The sequence below is a fragment of the Strix uralensis genome, chromosome 3 (assembly GCF_047716275.1).
Source record: "Strix uralensis isolate ZFMK-TIS-50842 chromosome 3, bStrUra1, whole genome shotgun sequence".
Taxonomy (NCBI): domain Eukaryota; kingdom Metazoa; phylum Chordata; class Aves; order Strigiformes; family Strigidae; genus Strix; species Strix uralensis.
This window is the reverse complement of record NC_133974.1, coordinates 89,199,576-89,222,688: the sequence shown is the minus strand read 5'-3', so window position 1 is coordinate 89,222,688 and position 23,113 is coordinate 89,199,576. Positions and strand designations below refer to the sequence as shown.

At 40.5% G+C, this 23,113-nt stretch overlaps 1 protein-coding gene across 1 annotated transcript in view; it reads right to left on the bottom strand.

The window, feature by feature from the left end:
* Positions 1-623: 623 nt before the first annotated feature.
* DRC8 (dynein regulatory complex subunit 8) overlaps positions 624-23,113 on the bottom strand; it is a 35,997-nt gene continuing 13,507 nt past the window's right edge. The window contains 7 exon segments of the mRNA XM_074863266.1: positions 624-1,135; positions 1,137-1,249; positions 2,264-2,330; positions 2,431-2,473; positions 4,284-4,363; positions 9,055-9,127; positions 17,425-17,509. Of these exon segments, the coding sequence (XP_074719367.1) occupies positions 1,112-1,135; positions 1,137-1,249; positions 2,264-2,330; positions 2,431-2,473; positions 4,284-4,363; positions 9,055-9,127; positions 17,425-17,509 (485 nt within the window). The 3' untranslated portion in view covers positions 624-1,111.

Below are 23,113 nucleotides of genomic sequence, written 5' to 3'. Positions count from 1 at the left end.
AACCAAACTTGATAGAGAGTAGAAAAACAGAAATGGGGCGGAAGGTGTGGAGCACAAAGTGCAAGATGGTTCCCTTGAGGACCAGACCACAGAATCTTTTCCTACAAGCTGAGACCTCATCAGTTGAGAACTGCTGGTCACTTTTTAGAAGATGATGTACAAGGCAAGAACTCGAGGGCAAAGAACTTCAACTCAAGTTAAAGGACAACAGTACAGTAACAGTCAAGAAAATGATTAAGCTAGAAATGAGAAGAGCAGTGAGGTCTATGGTGGTCTTCTAACAAGGATAGTTGAGACACATATTCTACACTAACATCTTACAAAAAATGGTGCTTCATCAGTTTATGAAAATCAAATTCCAGTCCTATGATCCTAAGTTTTGAATAGTTTAAGGTCCTGACTTTCAAATTGGTTATGAAAGGGGAACTGTTTATTACCTATAGAAACAGAAATGTTGTCAAGGATTACTTTGTAAATTTGACTATAGCAATGGTTTGAATGCCACCTGCATGTTTAAAATGGAAGCAAAATACCATGTGCCAGTGGATCAGTAACATAAAATGGAACTAACTGGTCCGGTTTAACTGCCTATGGTAAACAAAACACAAATATTTGACAAAAACTAGAAAATGTAGAGAGTTTATTTGATCTATTATATTATTTCAGAAGGAGTAACCTACCTGATGCCTTATTAGTTAAACACAAACAGGGATTACATTTAAATATAAAAGCTTTATCTTAGTAGCATGCCTTCACAATTTTAGTCCTTTTAAGGTACTCACCTACTTATTACCCACTTTCACAGGTCTCATTTTCCATTAGTTTTTCAAAAGCAATTGTAAAGTCATTTCTTGATTCCATTAACATTATTTTTCCTGTTATTTCCAAACCAAATTCCATGATTTCTTTTCCAGACCTTATACAGTATTTCTGTCAAGAGCTCTTTTTCCAGGTGTGAATACATTTCAATATGTATACAGAACCCAAGAAAATATAACTACACAGATTTTATTTTAATTATAAGCACAAAGTCACAAGCTGAGCTTTGTTATACTTTAAAATACATACTTCAACTAACTGCCAAGCTACACTGCTGTTACCAAAAGGGATCTCAAACACTAAAGGGGAAGATCTTAAGTTTCATCTACTATCATCATTGAAATGTAGTCTCTGTAGCGAACAGTATTGGTTTCTGGATCTAGAGCAGTGGAGAGCATGTCTTCCATTTCTTCCTGAGTAAAGGGCTCACCTGAAAGACAGCAGAGACACTTTGTCTTGATAAATATTCTTTTCAGGGCTCTCAAATTACACCGCTTTTCTCTTGCAAGGATCTTCTCTTGGTCCTCACACAGAGGAGAAAAGGAGCAATACTAAGGATCTGATTTCTTCACTTTTGTCAATGTAAGTCCTGCACACCAAGCAAGTTGGTCTAATGGAAAGGAGACAGAAGGCCTGGATCTTCTGATCTCCTTCTAGCTCACAGACTCCAAAACAGCCTGTTCCTCTCTGCCATGGGGATTTCGAAACAACCATTTTTGTCAGAATGAATTCTTCTAATGTGTACATTAGAATTATTATCTCTCATTTGGCTATCCTTGCACTTGTATTTACATCATGAAAGGCTTCTGGTTTTTCTCTTTTAGGAGCTTCAAAGCTGCTGATGGCCTACTTCATCCCTCTTTGAGAACAAGGTTCCCATCTGAGGATAGGTCTTGCGCAAAGCCTGCACATCATTTTGTACTTGAGGCCCGCAGGCATGAGTCAGCCATGCAAGAAAAGCAGGCTCTTCAAGGGATATTGAGGATTACATGATATACAACTTAAATCTGGTCTTTGAATCTCTTTCTTTGCATGCGGCACTAGAATTAGGATCAAGATAATGCAGGAATGAATGAGCACTGAAACTACCTGAAACATCTGGAAATCTAAACTACAATTTTACAGGAGGACAGAAAGAGTCACATCCTTAAGAAGCACAGATGTGCACAGAATCATAAAATATCCACACAAGATTGAATTATGACTCTTAATAATGATAATCTCTATCTTATAATGTCTGCAAGCAAGCAGATAAATATTCTTTCCCTGCATTATTCACCAGTGAAATGTTCTAGTCTGCAGCCACTCATCACAGCAACAGTATTGTTTGAAGACAACGTACCTACTCCTGCAAGTTTTGGCATGCAGAATGAGGACCTCAAGGTGCCATATACACATGTAATGTTTATTTACTTAAACACTGATATTACAAAAGTCATGTTACCTTCTTCAGTCAAATATTTGACCAGCTCCTCTTTAGTAATATATCCACATTTATTCTCATCCAAAGCCTTTAAAGAAGAAGAATGAAACTTGTGGTTTTAAACATATTGAATCAAGAATCAGCAACTTCTTTCCAGCAATTAGGTACTTGAATATTTAGTTACAGACCTCAAATGCATGTAGAAGAACATCTTCTGGAATAGGCTGGTAGCTGAAACCATTGAATCAGAAAAGTTAAGTCACTGTTTACCAGGCTGCTGTACTATTCTGAAAGAATACAATGTGAGTACTAAAGGAAACGGAAAACTTATTTTCTTTGAGAATTTACTAAATTTGCCTATCAAACATTTAACTCCTGTTTAATTTTCCTTGTGCTAAGGAGCCAGATGAACGGCTTCTGCATGTCTGGGCTGGCTGAGTGGGTTAGTAGGAATCAATAATAGTTGAATCATTCCATGTAGTCAATGCACTGAACAGAAGATGGCCAAACCACGAAAATAAACTTTTGTCCAGGTACGCTGGTAGCTAGGCAACAGATCACCTAGTGGGATTTTGACAGTCTAATGAGCTGATGATGAGCAAAGGAGGCTGGTAGCTATAAAAGAAAAGGTCTGTCACTAACTATTTCAGAGAGACAGGAGAACTGGGCACGTGTGTGCGTGCGTATGTGTGCCTGATTTCAGAGATGGAAAGGAAGCCCTGTGCAGCAATGGAGACCTTCCATACCCCAGCAGACTCTCACCAACCCCCAAGAATACTAAAGAGAAGGTGTTGAAGCCAGGGAGATTCTAACTGCTTGATTGTTTCATCCAGACCCACCTCGCTCTTTTACTATCTAAAAATCAAATGCACTAAGAAGAGGCCTTGTTTTTTGTGATCCAAATCTCATGTGCCCTTGGGTAAGTGAACTACGGACATAGTGCCCCAAAAGATGAAATGGGTCCTGACAAGCCTGTACTAGCCTGGGGAAAGTGTGTGGGGGTTTTTTTGTGTGCGTGTATGTTTGTGTGGAGGGGGTGTGGAGGAGAAGAGAGCCCAGAGCAGCAAGGTACCATTCTGTGAAACGGTGGACATCACTGTGGAGCCAGAAATGTGCCACGAAGGCCAGAGAAGGCAAAGGCACAGGAACCTGGGAAAGCAATGCCCCTGTGCTGGCACAACGGGACCCAAACACAGCTGGCTGGTCCATGTCCAGGAACAGGCACAAAGACTCTCAAACACAGCCCCAAGATGGACCCTGCTGCCTCTTGATGCTGTGATACAGTTTTGGGAAAACCTATAGCTATTTCATGTGTAGAACACCCTATGACCAAAGTCCCTCTGTGTGTAAAATAACTTCTCAGTATTGGACAAGACTGAGTATCTCAAAACCCTTGGCTACCATCTTTAAAAAGAAGGATAAATTCCCTATAAGTAATCTTGCTTTTAGTGCAAAATATCAAAATAGCACAAGTTCCTGTGTATATGCAAAGATTTCTATGTACCCTTTTATAATGAACAGTGGTTTTGTTCTAGACTTTTAGATTGACAGTCTTTTACAGTGCTAGTTGTGTACATTCAACTGTACCTGGCAGTCACGTTGAGACATGAATATGAAGCTGATTTATACAGCTTATTAAAAATACACTGTAACAGACTGTACTTCTCAGTAACTGTAACTCATGTTCAGAGAAAGTAATGGTTATGACCTTAATTTGCATACAAAATATTTCAGAGATGCACAAAACATGTTGAATAGCAAGTTAATTCTGATTCACATTAAAAATACAAAAGCTACCCATTATCACAATTCATGATTATAAACTGGTATTATTTATATCATCCATACAACATAATTTTATGTAGACAAAGTAATTTTGAAACAAAATCTATCAAAGTAATGTAAACTGAGTTTAAATAACACACAAAAAAAAAATCTGTACTCCTTCCAGTTACATAAAATTACTGTAGATACATTTATTCAGAATCAACCCTGTCAATCTGGAATAAACTAGAGACACAGAAAATCCACTTTCCATTACCTTCTGTCGAGTAGTACTTTTGTCATCACTGGAAGAAATTTTTCCAGATTAATGTATCCAGTCGGTTCTTCTTCTTCTACCTAAAAATAAAACTTAAGTATGGCAGGTTATATGACTCATTAGCAAACTAATACAAAAACCAGAAAATTGGGGTGGTTCCTGCATTAAAATTACAGTTAGACTTTGAATATTTATATCAGGTTTTTAATATCACATGGCACCATAACATCTGAGTGAAATGCTTGTGATCAAATAGAAAGAAATTCGAGGAAGAAATAATAGCCCAGACAAAATACAGGCCTGAAATTACAGACACTTTCAACAACTCAATATTGCCCTCTTGTGCTTATAAACCATTCATGCAAAGGAACTGAATGCCTAGTAACTGATCTTATCTCCCACAATAACGCAGCAGAGGTTTAAACATTCAGACTGCATTCATACTAGTAAAGTCTAGCAGAACCTGGAACATTCCCAAGCGGTGTAATGTGACCACCCATAACAGAAAACCATTAGCACGTTCCCTGGCATGATTTTGGCCTGGGCCACCTAACACTCGCCCCAGCAGTCACCAGGCCTGGCTAGGACCTTAGGGACTTTTCCCCAGCAGGCTGCTTTGTGCAGCCACTCCACGTAAAACATTTACCAGAGTAGACATGAGCTGCTCTGTGCCAGCTGGCTTCAACACCCAAGGATGTTTCTGGGCATATTTAATATGCTAGTTTGGACATAGCCCCGGTCTAGTACACCTCAAGGATGGAATTTGTTGCCTCCACATGTTTCGTAGCCAGAGAGAGTCGTCAGGGGAAGGACCAGAAAGGTGGGCAGACAGTCAGGGCAGTCTGAAACAGTCATAAGGCAGCCTATAAAACACCACACAGAGAAAAGCTTTCCTTTGCTTCCCAGATAAATTAACAGATTAGTCCCAAAACATCAGTGACTTCTAGCAACATTCTCACTGCATTCCCCATACTTCCACAGGGGATGAGCAACATGGTAAAAAATGCTCCCTATAATACCAGTATGTCCCTTCCCTGAAAATTTCAAGTTTTACTCCCAAAAGGAGCCCTCTTAACAGAGTTAGCCTGCTCCTATCTGTGTTGAAACTGGATGCATGCTTTGTGGTCTCACATGGCCGCAGCGATACCTTGCTAGGCTCTCCACAGACACAGCTCAGATTGAAAGAAAGCTCAAATAGGCACTGATTTGAAAACTCCTAACTGAGACAGGAAAAGATGAAGTAAGAAATCTTCCTCTTGAGGGCTGGGTCAGAGCTAGTGGTGATGCCTGATAGATCCAGTTGCTTAAATAGAGAGTTGCAACTGCTGCTGCATGCTCTTTTCCAGTGCTGTTGAAGGGTTTTGGTTGCTAAAAGCAGGCAGCCATCACCTCTTGCTGCTTTAGAGTCGAAATTGGCTTGAGAAAGCACTTTTCTGTTTGGTGAACCTAGCAGAAGGGATCTTTAGCAAGGAAATGAAGCTGTTGCATGCTTCATGCTAAATCAAATGGTACCTTTTACCATTACAGAATCATTTGTTTTACTGCTGGACTGAAAAGATGTAACAAAATACCTGGCAAAACTTAACTTCTTTCCAGTGACATAACAGTTAGCCAATACACTGAACTATTCCATGCATCACAAATATTGAGATGTAGAAGTACACAGCATGTTTTAGGGAACATCTGTACTTCAACTAGTATTAGGTCAGAAGGCCACAGAGATGGGAAAAGAAATATGGTTGCTATTTATTGGACATAAGATAGATGTGTCTTATATTAAGCAGAACAACCAAAAGCAAGGACCCAAAACATCCATGAAGATGGTAAGTTATATAAATGGTGTCTAAGAGTCAAGAAACTTTAGAACTGCTCATCCAAACAGTTGAAGGTCATCCTAAATTTCATACGAGAACTCACCAGCAATGACCACTTCAGAGCTCAACGTAACAAATACCTGTGAAAGTGTCCGCCCTCACTGACAAATATCACACAGATTTGTCTCCCTTTGTTGGTGTGCTATTTGTATTTTGCCTTCAGAAAGCAATCTGTGGAAGAAACATGTCCTTCCTGACAATGGACCTAGTCCTGGGAGGTGATGGAACAGCTTCCATTTCAGTGACTCTACAGGCCCAGCAGTATCTTGAACTGTTAAAATTAATCCTATTGCTAACACTGGATAGATGAGAGAATAAATTGAATATATTAACCTCACCTAAGTCAGTAAGTATGCAGATTTGCAGGTATATGTATTGTCTTACTCTTCCTCACACTCACTCCTGTTCTACACCTCATTTCCCATTGACATTTTCCTTTTTCCATAATTCCTCCCCTTCATGCAGTGACTGTGACAATAACAGTATTTGCTTGTTCAAACTCTGTGAGTTTTGCTATATTTCTTTCCTTTGGGTACATCCACAGCTCCCATAAGAACTGTATTGTAGCACCCATTCTGTTTTATACCTCTATTCTCACAGCCATACTATTATTGTCCACATAACATTTGGGGACTTGAGTCACAAAGAAATAAACCATCTTCCAGAGTTATCCAGGAGATCTGTGGTGAAGCAGTGCACAGTACCTGGGCTTTCAAACTCCAGGCATTGTAGTAAGCCTCGGATTAGCTTTCACCATCTCTAGGCTTATCACTAATCTTAACTTTGTAAGTGGGCCTAAATATATGATATTAACTATAGCATTTAGCATAAGGCAATATAGGAAAACATATATGATAATTTTTAGAGATAAAATAACTACATGAATGCTGATTTGGCAGATATGAATAACTTGAAGGCAACATATGCCAGTTTAGCTACAATAAGGCTAACAGGAAGATGAAATGACTAAGAGACACAAGTAGTGAGAAACAGAAATGAACTGCAGCTTACAATGGGCAAAAATACTGGAGAAATAGCCTGGTTACAAACTGGCCAACAGAGACAATTTTTACTTTATCTAGACAATTTTAATGCTATCTTATATAAATTGAGATATATTTGTGATTAACATAATATATTAAAGGTTATACAAGATGACGGTGTTCTTCCAGTACTAAACCTATGCCAATATATGTTATGTTTCATTTACAGACACCATGAAACCTTCTTTGAGATTGGACTTCCAGTTCAGTGTTCTTTAAAGTTAACCATTACTCTTGGATGTATTCGTTCTTCCTGCAGTATTTGTACTTTAATTTTTGTACTTTAATTTCATCCTTCTAATCAGCTACTGTATATATGTTATATTGTTGTATCTCAAGAGTCTTCCGTCTCATAGGTGCATTGCATTGTACTTTGTTATGTATTACTTATCTCAAATTTTCTGTAATGCTGAAAATTGAAAAAAAATCCAGACAATAGGAAGTCCAATCTCTTTGGGAGGGGTAGGCAGGCCTTAAACTCTCCTGGTTCCCCTGGACTTGGAGGCAGGGGGAGGTCAAAGCATTCCCTTCCTTTTCTGTTCTGTATCTTGAGTCAGATGCACTGTTCATTTGCTGCAGACAAAAATCTCTGTGGGCCACTAAAAATATCATCTATATTAAGCACCATAATTTCTCTTTCCATTTTGTCTTGTTTGTCAGCGGGAGCTGGGACAATCTGGTACTGAGAGTACAGAACCAGAGCAGACAGATTGCAGTACCATGTTAAAAGATCCTTCTCCTCTGATGGTTCTTTGCGCTTCCTTATCTGAAGCAGCTGCGTCATTTTCACAAGACTTAGCACAAGATTTCTCACACTAAGTTCTGATCTACAAGAGACCAGACAAGCTTACTGAGGAAAGATTGCTACTGCAACCATCCGAATTTTTGTTGGGGACAGGAAGAAAAGAGAGATCAATTCCCAGCATAATGACCTATACATGCAAAAGAGAAAAATCTTTCACCTACCTCTCAGCCCCAGCAACTTCCATTCCTTAAGGCAGCATACCAGTTTGCAAAAAGAATGTGAAATCCTTTTCCCACTTCTTTGTCCCACTTATTAACCATACCCTGCCAAGGCACCAGCACACCAACCTTTCTATTACAAGCATGAGGTAAGGAGACAAAAATTAGTGTAGCAAAAAGCTGTGAAGAAATGTGAAGAAGAATGTTTCTTACCCCTGCATATCACTGGGAGAACGGGAGGACTGCTAGGTCATGCGAGGTTTTATATCTGAATTCTGACTCACAGGCTTAAGTAATCAAGTAGGAAAAGATTACTTACCTAGAAGTGAGAAATCTCAAGGCTGGGAAAGACCTCATGAAGGACAGAAAGTTGAGAAGTCTGGCTATGAGATAGGAATAACAGGACCCAGTGAAAAAACTATGTGTTCCCTCTGTGTATTTTTGGAATTTGATGCACAATTTTAACACCTGGTCAGGAACTGATTTTTATTACCTAATTATCCAGTGTGTGTCCCTGGCATGTCCAGAAGAGCAAAATGGTTAGAGTTTGGATATCCTAACCCAACTGAGGTTTAGGACATTCTTTTTCATCAGTGAAAATCAATTTTTCCTCCATTTTCTATAAATGCCTCTCCACCTTGGCACAGTGTTACAGTGACCTTCTGGGGTAAAAGAGAGCCAAAGACTCCTTGTTTTAACCCATCAATGTTGTTACTTCATCAGTCTAAAGTTGCTTCAGGGCAACCCAAGAGACTACCTTCCTGCCTGAATCACTTCCATGACGCTTCCAAACTCTGGGGAAAGAGCTTAGGTTTCCCACACAGCAAGGCAGAAGGGCCAAATTTGTGCAAGTTTAAGACTGAAAAAGATACAAAATATCTAAACATTTACCTTTGCAAGCAGTTCATGTAGTTCTGCCTCGGTTGGGAAGCAACCCAGTGACCTGACAATTGAACCAATCTCTCTGAAAAGAAAAAGATCTTTGTCAGTAAACCTGCAACTCAAGAGTGTCTCTGGAGAATCCAGATACCAATACAGAGCTTGCTGTTGTGGTTTAAACCCGGCCGGCAGCCAAAAACCATGCAGTTGCTTGCTCACCCTCCCCCACCCCAGGGAATGGGGGAGAGAACTGGAGGGGTAAAGGTAAGGAGACTCATAGGTTGAGAAAAAAACAATTTAAGTAAAATAAAATTAAAATAATAATAATAATGATAATAGTAATTATAGAAACTACAAACGCGTAATGCACAATGCGATTGCTCACCACCCACTGACCAATGCCCAGCCCATTCCTGGCTAGCAATCCCAAAGAAGAGAGAATCCCAAAACCCACAATCCTGGAAGCGAGAGCGCATTTCCCGGTCAACCCTCATCTATATACTGAACATGATGTTGTATAATATGGAATATTCCATTGGCCAGTTTGGGTCTGTTGCTCTGGTCATGCTCCCTCCCAGCTTCTTGTGTACCTGCGCACTAGCAGGACATGGGAAGTTGAAAAGTCCTTGATTTCTTAGCAACAACTACAAACATCAGTGCACTATCAACATTCTTCTCATACCAAATCCTATACTGAATCCAAACCACAGCACTATTCTGGCTACTAAGAAGAAAAAATTGGCTCTATCACAGCTGAAACCAGGACAGTATCCACCCCTTATTCCATACCATTTACGTTATGCTGAGGATCCATGTTTTCCAATACATTCTAATTGATCACCATCACTTGTCCTGTTTTTTGATATAAACACACATATCACTCTCTTCGTCTATGGGCCATCCCTCCAAAATGTGTAGTGAGTTCATTTAGTCTGTAACTTTGGGTTCCATCTGTCATGACAGTCTTTCAAAGCAGGAGGGATGAGGTGGAGTTCGTTCAGTTGGTGGAGTGGGTGTCACTGGACGCAGCAAGAGGATGGTGTGTAGTCTCTGCTGTATGCTACATTTGGAGCTTGTAGCTGGTGTATCTGGCACAGTCCATGTTCATGGTCTGCGTGTTGAAGATGTCAATCTTGGGGAAGTTGCTGGGTGCCAGTTGCTGAAACTAGTCCTGACTTCATCAAAGTTCCTTTTTCATTAACCTGGGTGATTACTAATATGATGCCATTAGTATAATATATATCAATCATAGCAATGATGATATGCAATGACAGGGTTATTTAGCAATTAACATCATGCAATACAATTCACTGGCTATTTTCACCCAAAATCAAATCCCCTTGAGGCATACAACGGGTCCTTGGGCAAAAGTAATCCCACAAATGGTTTTGCCTTTACCCAAGGCAGGAATAACCCATCCCCAGCATATTTTTAATGTGCATTATAGGGACTTTATCCCCATCTACAGTACACAGAAGGTTTGGCCAGGGACAGTTTGATTGGCAGATCCCCTAGTGTTGACTAACCAGGTGACTTTCTCTAAATGTGTATCCCAATGTTTGAAAGTTCCACCACACATTGCTCTCAGTGTAGTTTTTAGCAACCCATTGTGCCGCTCCGTTTTCCCAGAGGCTGGTGCATGACAGGGGATGTGATATATCCACTCAATGCCATGTTGCCACGACACTTGCTTTTCAAGGCCCAGAACAGTGTTCCAGGTGGTGGCATGGGCCACAGGATATGTTTCCAGCCATCCGGTGGTTGCTTCCACCACTGTGAGCACGTACATAGTGTTTGCCATGCCTGGTTTGTGGGAGTGTGATATAATCGATCTGTCAGGCCTCCCTATATCTATATATTAACCATTGTCTTCCATACCAAAGAGGTTTTAAATGTTTGGCTTGCCTGATCGCAGTGCATGTTTCACATTCATGGATTACCTGTGCAATAGCATCCATGGTTAACTCCACCCCTCGATCACAAGCCCATCTATATGTTGCATCCTTTCCTTGATGGCCTGAGGAGTCATGGGCCCAACGAGCCATAAATTGTTCACCCTTATGTTGCCAGTCCAGATCCACTTGAGCCACTTCAATCTTAGCAGCTTGATCTACCTGTTGGTTGTTTTGATGTCCTTCCGTGGCCCGACTCTTGGGTACATGAGCATCTACATGGCGTACTTTCACAGCCAGGTTCTCTACCTGAACAGCAATATCTTGCCATAATTCAGCAGCCCAGACGGTTTTCCTCTGTGCTGCCAGTTGCTCCATTTCCACTGCTGTAACCACCCCCACAGCGCATCTGCCACCATCCATGAGTCAGTATAGAGGTAGAGCACTGGCCACCTTTCTCACTCAGCGATATCTAAGGCCAGCTGGACGGCTTTCATCTCTGCAAACTGATTCCATTCACCTTCTCCTTCAACAGCTTCTGTGACTCATCATGTGGGGCTCCACACAGCTGCCTTCCACCTTCGATGTTTTCCTACAATACGACAGGACTCATCAGTAAACAGGGCACATTGATTCTCATTATCTGATAGTTTATTATACAGTGGAGCCTCTTCAGCATGCACCACCTCTTCCTCTGGTGACATTCCAACATCTTTGCCTTCTGGCGAATTTGTGATTACTTCCAATTTTCCTGGGTGACTGGGGTTTCCTAGGCGAGCCTGTTGTGTGATCAGTGTGACCCATTTACTCCTGTCCTGGTTTAGCTAGGATAGGGCTAAGTTTCCTCAGCAGTGGGGGGAAGCTCTAGCCGGGTTATTCCATACCATGCTGACGTCACCTCCGTGCACCGAAGCGCAGGAGCGCGGGAGAATTGGTGAACGCGTGTGTTATGCGACCTCTCTGCTCTCACTGCTGTATCGGTAGATATCTTGCTCTGTTCATTGTTATTACTGTTATTGTTATTGCTGTTGTTTGTTGTGTTGCTGTTGCACTGCTGTATTAAACCTCTCCTTATCTCAGCCCCGGGGCTTTGTATTTCACTCCCTTTGTGGGGGAGGGGCAGCGGCCGCGTGGTCTCGAACCCCAGCAGGGCCTAAATCACCACAGCTCCACGTGGCATCAGTTGCGTGGTGTGTGGAGGGGACCCTGCCTTTGAACATCCAGCACAGCACCAGCAGCCGAGGTGCCAGGAGGAGCTGTGCTTCCATACCAACCACTTCTGAAGCAGCTCGAACTCCTTCATATGCTGCCAATATCTCTTTTTCAGTTGGAGTATAGCGGGCTTCAGATCTTCCATATTCCTGACTCCAAAACCCCAGGGGTTGACCTTGAGTGTCCCTTGATGCTTTTTGCCAGAGACTCCAGGTAAGGCCATTCTCCCCGGCTGCAGTGTAAAGTACATTTCTAACATCTTGTCCTTCCCGGACCGGCCCAAGGGCTACTGCATGAACAATTTCCCATTTAATCTACTCAAATACTTGTTGCTCAGGGCCCCATTTAAAATCATTCTTCTTCCAGGTCACTTGATAGAGAGGGCTTACAATCAAACTGTAATTTGGGATACGCATTCTCCAAAAACCCACAATGCCTAAGAAAGTCTGTGTTTCCTTTTTGCTAGTTGGAGGAGACATAGCTGCTATTTTGTTGATCACATCCATTGGGATCTGATGATGTCCAATTTGCTATTTTATTCCTAAAAACTGGTTCTCCTGTGCAGGTCCCTTAACCTTACTTTGTTTTACAGCAAAACTGGCTTTCAGAAGGATCGGGATTATTTTTTTCCTTTTCTCAAAAACTTCTTCTGCTCTGTTGCCCCATACAATGACATCATCAATGTACTGCAAGCATTCCAGAGCTTCACTCTTTTCCAGTGCAGTCTAAATCAGTTCAGAGATGGACACTGTCCTGGTTTTGGCTGTGATAGAGCCAATTTTTTCTTCTTAGTAGCTAGAATAGTGCTGTGGTTTGAATTCAGTATGGGATTTGGTATGAGAAGAATGTTGATGATGCACTGATGGCTTTAGTTGTTGCTAAGAAATCAAGGACTTTTCAACTTCCCATGTCCTGCTAGTGCGCAGGTACACAAGAAGCTGGGAGTACAGGAGTGTGCATGTACAAGCATGCAAACACACACAAGCGTATGTATGTGGACTTCTAAGATGATATCGTAGTAAGCAATGTCTATTTTTACAGACATTAAATATTCTGGAGCTTTTTGGAAGAGTATAACTGTTCTTGTGACTTTCCTCAAAAATTCTTCTTTACTACCATGTTACAGTGAACTGTGTGCAGGTTACTTTTCAACTGCTGTCCTCTAATTGTTAAGCTTAATTTCAGTGAATTCTACATTTACATAGTTAATAAAACACTTGGAAACCTACTGAGATGAAAGGTAACAAATAAAATATATGTTTACATTAAATGCTATAAAGACAAATTCTAACTGCAGTAAGGAACAATTACAAAAGGTCAGGAAGGAGGCAGCCCTGCTATGCCCCTGATGTGCTCTAAAAGAGTCAAACAGACCAACAGAGTGGCTTATCACCACCCTGTTTATGCTGCAAATTATCTTCATAGATTGAATTTACTGCTGAACCTGATGCAGTTGTTCTGAGGCTCTAAATAAAATCCTGACCAAACTGGAAATGCCTCAAAAAAATTTAAGATGAACAACATCACAGACTAGAAACAGAAGTACTGTAAAGCTGTAAAAAAGTACTAATGAGACTTACGGTATGACTGAAAACAAAACAACAGAAGCATCAATATTGCTTGTGATTTTCAGTCTGATTCTACAACACAGAAATTCAAGCACATTTGAATAAGTATCCACAGTGCTGGTGGTTCCCATGATTCAAACCTCTGTGGTTTCTTCATCTTCACCAGTCCATCTGGTAGAAAAATTAGATTGCCTAATAAAAATGGCAGATATAAGAAGCAATGACCTTTGCAAAATTATCTTACAACAGTAAGGCCCCAAATGTGGCACACCAAGTATACATAAAATTAGACAGGTCAGTCTCTGGCCTCCTCAGACAGGTCCTGAGGAGCTCCCATTTTAATTGAAAACATGTGAGAAGCACTACAATAGACAAAAGAGAGGAGAAGGCTGGCTGCACAAAAATAGCTACAAAACAAAACCCAGTCCCACACATACAGTTGTTATGAAATGAAGCCATCTGCTCAAATGACTCAGTGAAACCTTGTGCCCCATGGACATGAATGGAAGTTTGGTCATTGGCCTCAATGAGGTCAGACATTTAGTCCTATTTTTTATAATCCTTGTCCCATGCATCCTATTTCTAGTATGGATATACTGTATTTGATGCTCTCACTCCTGCACTCCCTCATCTTTTCCAGCTAAAAGATACTTGTAAATATTCTCTGCCTCCCCCAGAGAAACATCCAACCCAAATCATGCCTCCCTGATATTGCACACTATTTCTACTCTTACAGACTGCCAGAGATGGGAAGGTTGCCATCATCTCCTGCCTCACCTCACACTCAGCAAAACTGCAATGTGACTAAGGTAAGCCAGGCCCTGAAAGAATTTGCAAATTCTGGCACTGCTGGCTGCTGTTTCTGACAGTCTATGCATGTGCCAACTTGAGGATGTTGTTTGAAGTGTCTGTGGTCAAAAAAGTCATGTCACATTTGGTAATAACATGGTATTTAAAGGACCCAGATAGATAGCACATTGTATTTTATTCCCAGCCACTTCCTCTCACTTAGTTCAGCAGCTGCAGTTTCTGCTGTGTAGTTTCTAGCATACAAAAAAGATGGTTAAAATGAGTTTGTGTTCATACAGGTTTTATAATACAGACGCAATAAAATTTTGGGCCATAGTTTTCATCCTACATGTAACAATTTCAGTGACAAGATTTGCAAAATTATGAAAGCCCTTGACTCAGGGTGTGTTGTAAGCAGCGTGAAACAACACCATCTTCCTCATGCTTATTTTCTTACTAACTTGTATTTGCATTAGGAGTCATGCAATACCAATGCTGGCCTGTCAAGCCAGAGTAATTTTCCATATTCTTCACAGGAATCTGATATTTCAGGCAATAACATTCATATTTCTACAATTGTGGTTAAGAATTGTGCTGTACTGCCACCTTCTGATACAAGATAATCAGCCATTAATAATCCCATTATTGTGATACAGCCCTGCAATATGAACCTAGGAATAATGAGACAATAAATTGTTGTTCTTTGTCAGTAACTGTACTATGATAAAAATTAATGTGAAATTGTGCATTTACTATGTTAAATAGACTTTTGAATGTCCCCTCTCACGTTGTGATTTACTGGCTGAATGAATAAATTTTTTAAAAAGACTATTTGTATAATTTCATTGTTGTAACATTTTCTCAAGCTCTGTATCCATTCTATAATAGAGGGAGGAATGTAGCAAATTTTACAGCTATTTACCAGGACTGCAGATGTAAATGACACACAAATAAGCAACTAATATCATGGTGCAGTGAGGGCTAGGGGCTCACCAGGGCTGGGGTAGTGGCAGGGCTCCCCTTTGGGGGGGGGGCAGGGCAGGGGGGGCAGCCAGGGCCTGCCCCACCACCCAGCCAGGAGCGGGGCAGCCGGGGGGCACCGGGGCAGCCCCAGCCCCGGGAATCCGGCACCTCCCTGGGGACGGGCCAAGAGATTCAAATGAGCACTCTTCCAGAGAGCCCTGTGGGTGAGGGAACAGCAATTGTACTGAGTGCGGAGATGTACCTTGAAACTCTCCTCATCTAGTATAACTGAAAAGTCATTTCACTTCTATGAAGCACCCATAATTTCTTAAATTTAGAGACACTCGTAAGCATGCATTGCTAAAACCATCACATAAATGTTTTCCACCTCCCCCACCTCTGTTTCATAATGTAGAAAAGATGTTTGCAACATTTAAAGATGTCTTCTAATCTGACTTTGTGAAGAATGTATAATGACAACAATTTCACCAGTTCTCACACTCCTTTGTAGTGTTGATACTCAATAATTGATTTATAATTAAAAGCTCTGGTGATATTCTTATGAAAATAGAAATTGGACTTATGAAAAATTACTTCAGTAAACTTTAATGACAACAGCTCATAACAACTTCAGAACCTGATCAGTGAGACATGAACATGTGTTTTATGTATTTTATCACAAAAGCCATATTGTTATGTGTATGGATATTTATGTTAAAATGAAGTTAAAGTTGCACTGTCAAATATTCAAACTAAAAATACCAGAATTAAGGTTATTTAGGAAAATTTAAATTTGAATTCCTTTAGTTCTGTATCTTGCAGCAAGTTATGCCCTGATCAGTCTAACAGTCCATGTTTTTATCTTCCACTGAACTTTTTCTTACTCCCTCAGACAGATATTTTGTTTGTATTTCCGTAACATTGCATGCTAAAGGTATAGCGCATGTTCTCCCTCCTGACTCCCATTTGTGCATTCCATGCCCCCCAGTTCTGGTCATTCCATTTCAAAAATGAGAAAGCTGAACAAGAAGGAGCACAAAAAAGAATGGCCAGAGCTATGGAACAGCATCTCCTAAGAGATTAAACACATCCAGACTCTTCAGCTTTAGACTACTGTGATGAAGGACAGATGTGACAGACAGCTATGAAATCATTAATAGTGTCAAGAAGATTTAATAGAGAACATTTGTTTGCTATTTATCATAAGACACACAAAAAACCCAAAAAGGCACGACAAATCATAATGTTGCAGATGTACAAAAACCAAGAAATACTGCATATTTGCTCAATTCTTTATATTCCTCCCCCAAGTAACTACTAGTAGCTCAGATGAGGGTACTGGGCTAAATGGACTTTTGGTGCAATCAAGTATGATCAACTTTATGTTCATTATGATGTTAGTAGTAGTAGTAGTAGCAGTAGTAGTATTAAAGTTACATAATCAAACTATATACAAGTTTCTTCCAAGTCTCCTAAAAACATCTCACTGTCAGACTGATATCCACTTCCCACATTACCCCAAAGGAAGAGGGACGTTGCAGTTGGAGACACCTACTGAGAGCAGGTAACCATGACACACACCGGCAGGGACACCTCTTGACATGCTGGGACTATCCTGAAAACAAGGGGATCCATATGGGATGTAGGACCTGTAGTGCCAAGTGAGCTATCAGAGCAGAGATTTCCTAGTAATAATTGTAGCCTCAGACTTCTTGTCTAGCTGCAGTTTCCTCTTGCCTCTTTATTCCACCAGTTCCAGCATCCCTCTATCAAGCCAGTTTCAGTCTCAACCACTGAACTCCACAAAATGTGTATTAAACAAGCAAAGACATAATTGTCCAATCAGGGCCAAAAGGACTCTTTCAATTACATTTTCTGAAAAAGGAGATGCAGGTTTAGGGAGTTATTTATCTCTATAATAAATCCTGTAATATTTCTGTGTGAAGGTATTTACAAACCTGACATCCACAGTTTTATTGCATTCATGGTCAAACACCTCAAAAGCCTCTATAATCTTTTTCTCAATTTCAGCTACTGCGCCATCTGCAAAAAGAAACATAAGAAAAGAAAAAGAAAGATTCACTGAGCTGTTGCAACTAATTTATTTCCAGTTTGAGAAATGTGACAGCAAAAGCACCAAAACTGATAAAGGGGCAGACAGAAAAGGTATTTTGAAAAAGCAGAAATTATTCTGAAAAAAACCCCACTCTAAATGCAGAATGTCATTTATATCAGTAATATGGCTTTGCAATGGCTCTGCAGCTACATCAAGTCTGGTGGTAATGTTGCGTCTCAGCTGCATGATCACCATGTCCGGGTGTGGACCCTGCTCAGAGTGTGCCACAGCTCCTCCTGGACCATGGGCCTGAGCCCTTCCTGGACGCCATGGTGCCAGGGGAAGAAGCAAGGCAAACCTGGTCCCAGGCTTGCTCCGGGTTCATCCAGGTTCCTGCACCCAAGGAATCAAAAGTGCTCTCATGTCCACTAAGGTAGCCATCATGTATGAGAAGCTGAGAACCAGGAATAAAGAGACAGTTAAGATACATGCAGAGTGAATATGTCTCATGGTAAATAATTTATTGTAACAGTTTGGAAAGGAAGACAATCTCAGGGAAGGGGAAGGAGCAATTCGCTGCATTTGCTTTTTGTATCTCAATCTCAAAGAATGGGGAAAGAAGAACTACACGTTATCACAGTTATATCTCGTCTAAAGCCAAAAATTGCATTCTTGGGGTAAGGGAAGTACCAGGAAATAAATTCTGAAGAGAAAAATGTAAAGAGAGGAAAGAGTCCGACTCAAAAAAAAGCACCCTGGCAAGGCAACCAGGGTAAACAGAGTGAACTGGCTAGATCATTTATTAGTGTCATAGTTTGAATTCAAAAAGACAGAACATAGAAAGCAAAGTGATATGGAGTTGACCTTTTGGTTCCTGTTGCTAAACACAGCCCCAAACTTCAGCTGGCAAACTCAGGAGGTAGCATTTTGTAAGCTAGCCCCACAGCCTTCACAGAGGCCTCCAAAGGGAACATCTGAGTGACAGCCAGAACATGGTTGTCTCTACTGCATTCTCAACATAATGATGAAAACCTAACTCTTTTCTATCAGAAAAGATTTATTTTCTTCTTTAAGCTCATCTGGTGTTAAAAGTGTTGTTGAGCAGCTCTGACCAGCACTAAACCACTGGACACTGTTTCCACTGTCATTATAAATCCATACCTAGTTTCCTACAATCCCAGTATTTTTAGAATCTCCAGGGCTGCAGTCTACAACCATTTTTGCCATTTGCCCTCTTCCTCACATGACAGAAATGTCTGTTTCCTGGCAAAGGGTATCAGAATTGAACTTAGCCAAAAGATACATTGGCCTTGTGAGGTCCCCGTTTCTATCTTGACCCATGAGACTTTTCATCGTACTTTCTCCCCTTGTGCTGCTGAGGAAGGCAGAGAGTGGCTGGGTAGGTGCCTGGCAGCTGCCCAAGGTCAACCCAGCACAGGCTGCAAGCACTGTAATACAGTCGTGGATTGACCCAGGTATAAGGAAGCTCTTTTTCATATAGAAGAGAAATGCACCCCCTTATAAAGGTAAAGGTGCCTGTTGCTTTCTGTCTGTATTTGGCACTGAACTCCCCCAGAAGATACATAAAGAGAAGAGAGATAGGAATATATCCTGTATTCCTCTCTCAGACTTTATTCCCCTGATGGAAGCCTGGGCAGGTACATGTACAATGGACTGGAGACTGGAGCTCACTGAGGAAGAGCCCTGCTGAGTCCCCACATATAGGACAAGCTGTGGTTTTTTTCGTAGTTTAACGATAATCCCTGCCTTTTATGTGCCTAAGCGATACAAACCACATTTAATTCCTTTCCAAAAAGCATCGTTAAATCTAAGTGGACCTGATTCCTTGTAGAAGATGCCCTAAAGACTTACTCTCAAAGTACTACATTTGATGGGAGTTTCTTCAGCAACTTCAGAGTTCTGGACCCAGCCTCCAGTGTAGACTGTTGTTTAGTTCTTGAGATCAGGCACTTCAGTTGTACTATGTCTTCCAACAGAGAAATGCTGAATGAATATTTATAGCTGTATATTCTTGGCTTGAAGAGTGAGCCTTCTGTAGAAAAAAATTTAACCAGGGGAAGGCAGGGAAACATTCCAGTACTGGAACTAATGTAGCCATCCAGCCTTTTCAAGCTTTGCCTTCCATTAAAATAGTATACATTAATCTTACCTGTTTCAAGAGGCCTGGCAAAGATCCTGAAATGAAATGAACTTGATTCAATCTAGGTACCAGATAATCTATATTTCTTCCAAGAACAGAGAGGAAGTTGCAATTAAGAACCATATCCATGGAAGAAAAAATAATATACTGTAGTCCTCTGAAAGACTCTCTGTGAGATGAACGAACACCTAATAATCTATTGCCTAAATCTCTTATCTCTCTAAGGATGAAAGCCAAGATGTTCAACATAGTTCAGAACGGCAAAGCTAGTTATGTGAATGCTATGATTCACTCTAAACCTTTCTTTGGGAGGGAGAAAAAGATGGATTCCAGCTCTAGGATAAGTAATGGATAAAGGCTTAAAATGATCCCTTCAATAAGGGCATCAAAAGATCAGACATGCAGTTAACTCAGCAGATGTGATGCTCTAATGTACTGAAATCTTTCTGCACAAGGATACTCGGCTCCATGGGTAGATCAATGAAAGCTTCATGTTGCCCTGTGGAGCAATTTTTTAGCAGTTTTCAGAACAGAAATACCTACACTCTGATTGAATAAAAGATTTCACTCACTTATTCTACTAACTAGAAAAACAATACATAATATCAAAGATAAAATTATTTGATTAATTCTAATGGCTGAAATAAATAAATATTGAAACATATCATGTCAATACCTATAACTACTTATTCCCTCAAACGCTTCCTGTAAGGATGATTTCCATTTTTATGCTGTTAAAATGCTTCAGATACTTGTCGTTTTTTTCTCATTTTCTCATTCTCATTTATTTTCCTAACACATAAGCAATAAGAAGACAAAATGTCTTAAAATCCATTCCTCAGATACATTAACTAAAAAATGTATTCATTATCAGTTTCCTTTCCTGTACTATCCTTTGCTATTTTCCCAGTTTGTTTAGTTTGAACTAGATAAAGCTCTAGACGCTGCCAGTTAAGTAAGACTGGCAGGGAGCTGGGAGTCCCAAATTAATTCTGCTGGTTCTTTCAGACTGAATTGTTCCTCTTCAGATTGTCCAGACTGTTCCCCGGCACTCTGAGGCCTATTTGAAGCCAGCCCCCAAGCAGCACACCTGCCTCAGTTGTGACATTTCTTCTTCAAAGACCACAGCTTCAGTCTTTGTAGGGAACAGAAGCAATTAAATAGATGTGGCTCTGCCAGACTCTTGAGTAATGAGCATTTTAAAAAATGGTTTCTAGTTGATACAATTTGCTAGATTCTACCATTCGTTTAACTGTACGAGCTTGCTTTCTTTTCTTCCTCAAGGCCAGTTGCTCTGATGGTTCAAAAAGCCAACCCTTCCTTTCACTGAAGAGAAATTATGTGCAGAAAAAAGAGGTATCAAAAGAACAGGTAGGCCAACATTAAACAAGCACCTAAAATGCTGGGGAGCAGCATCTGTCAGCTGCTCACAGGAAAAGATTTAGTCCCAATGCAGCTTCATGAACCTATTTACACAATGTGACACTCTGAAACTCTTTTTGTGCTATGTAACGAGTCAAATTAAGGGCTGATTTGTAGAAACACCAGTGGATTTGATTTTATTAGTTCGTGTTACTGCTCAACACACCTGAAACATTAATCTTTATAAACATCAATCTAGGTATATTTTAATAAATACAGTCAATTCTATGTTTAAACTCCTATATGCATGTGGATACCTCATTAATTACTCCATCCTCTCTTCACGATACTATGTTATGGTTACAAGCAGGTGTGAGGAAACCCCTGAGGTCTCTGGTGACAGGAACCCTTTCTTACATGGGGCTGCCTTGCTGAACTAGTCAGTTTGAAACGACAAGGGACACAACTGGGTAACCCCAACTCAGTGACAGACAGTTTTAGAGTCATTTAAATGTTGTTGTTTGGTTTTTATTTAAAAGTGGTGTTATCAATAGCTCTTGTGTAGATTTCCCCATCCATTAACCAGGGCTTACCAGCAGGAAGTACAGAACTGTACCAGCGCCTACATACCCCAGCACCATTTCTTCTCTTTCCCACTAGCCATTATTTCAACCAAAAAAGCAGGCAGCATGCTTGGTCCTGTCAGTTGGAAAACTGGGAATGGGTTGCAAAGACTGCCATGAAGAAAAAGGAACATTTTTAAGAAGGCAATGGACATGACAGGGGACACGACTGTGGAGGCAGACACATGAGAAAATGTGAGTCTTAAAGCCCCCTGCAATCTCCACTTGACTTCAGTGAACTTTATCTTTCTGTTCACGGATCCAAGCTATAGTATTTAACCACCCTCTCCACACTGCTCCAACACTCTTCAATAAGGTCCCTGTGATCACCCTTTGCAAACTTTAGCTCTTCTCACCATGTCCAAAATCACAGGTAACACTCTGTCTTGCCGTACAATGCCAATCAAAAACGCAAGGTGAGAAGGTGGTTGAGCTATGAGGAATATCTGAGCCAGCCAGAGGTGGAAAATGTACAAAAAAGTAAGTGTGAAGTCCCTTCTTAAAAAGTGAGCCTACTGCACGGTCAAAAAAAAAGGTGTGACCAACAAGCAGAAATAGCTAAACAGATCTTACTCCTTACAGCTTTAATATGGAGTTAAAATCCTATAAGTGTGTCAAGATGCAGGAACAGTTCCCCAGTAAGGAGGGAGACTAGTGCTAGTCCTGAAGAATACTATGTTTCCTTTAAGGGCGATTCCAAATTTATTATCTAGGTATACAGGGCAAATGGATGAAAGAGATGAACTAAAAAGCAAAAGAGATTTGTCTTTGATGTTTGCAGCCACTGTTTCATCTGACTTCTTCCAAAATCCTTCACAAAATCACAAATGGAAATAAAAGCATCAGAATTGGGGAAAAAACTCCAAATCTGTCTGTAGTTCTAATGAGAAGAAATTCACAATGTATATTTGCTTACATATGAAGCAAAAAAACAATAAAAGACTTCACAATTGCAACTCTGAGGAGGTTATCAATCAGCTCTTATGAAATCTAATCAGGCTTTTAAGCCAGTTTTAATTGGACCATCACGTAGGTCAAGATATCAAAAAGCGGTCACAATACTCAGCATCACCAGCACAGGTGAACTCTCAAACACTCTCAAATAAGCTCATCAGTTTTATGAAGACAATGTGCTTCCAGAACAAAAAGGGAAAGCCAGTGTGGTGTCATAAGATGAATTCTTAGTGATGACATCAGCACAAGGTGTTCCCATGCTGCTGCTGCTCTTTCCTAACTCCAAAGCGATGTATACAACTCCCTAAATTATTCTGCCACAAATGTTTGTGTTGCCTTCATGTTAAGTGTGGGGAGTTTGAATGACTTAAAAATAATTCAGAAACCTTGCCCCACCCCAAAGAAGAAAACCTTACAGCATTTAACTAATTCTATTTTAAGAAACTTACTCAGGAAGAGGAACACAGGGAGAAAACAATCTTGAGGCCATT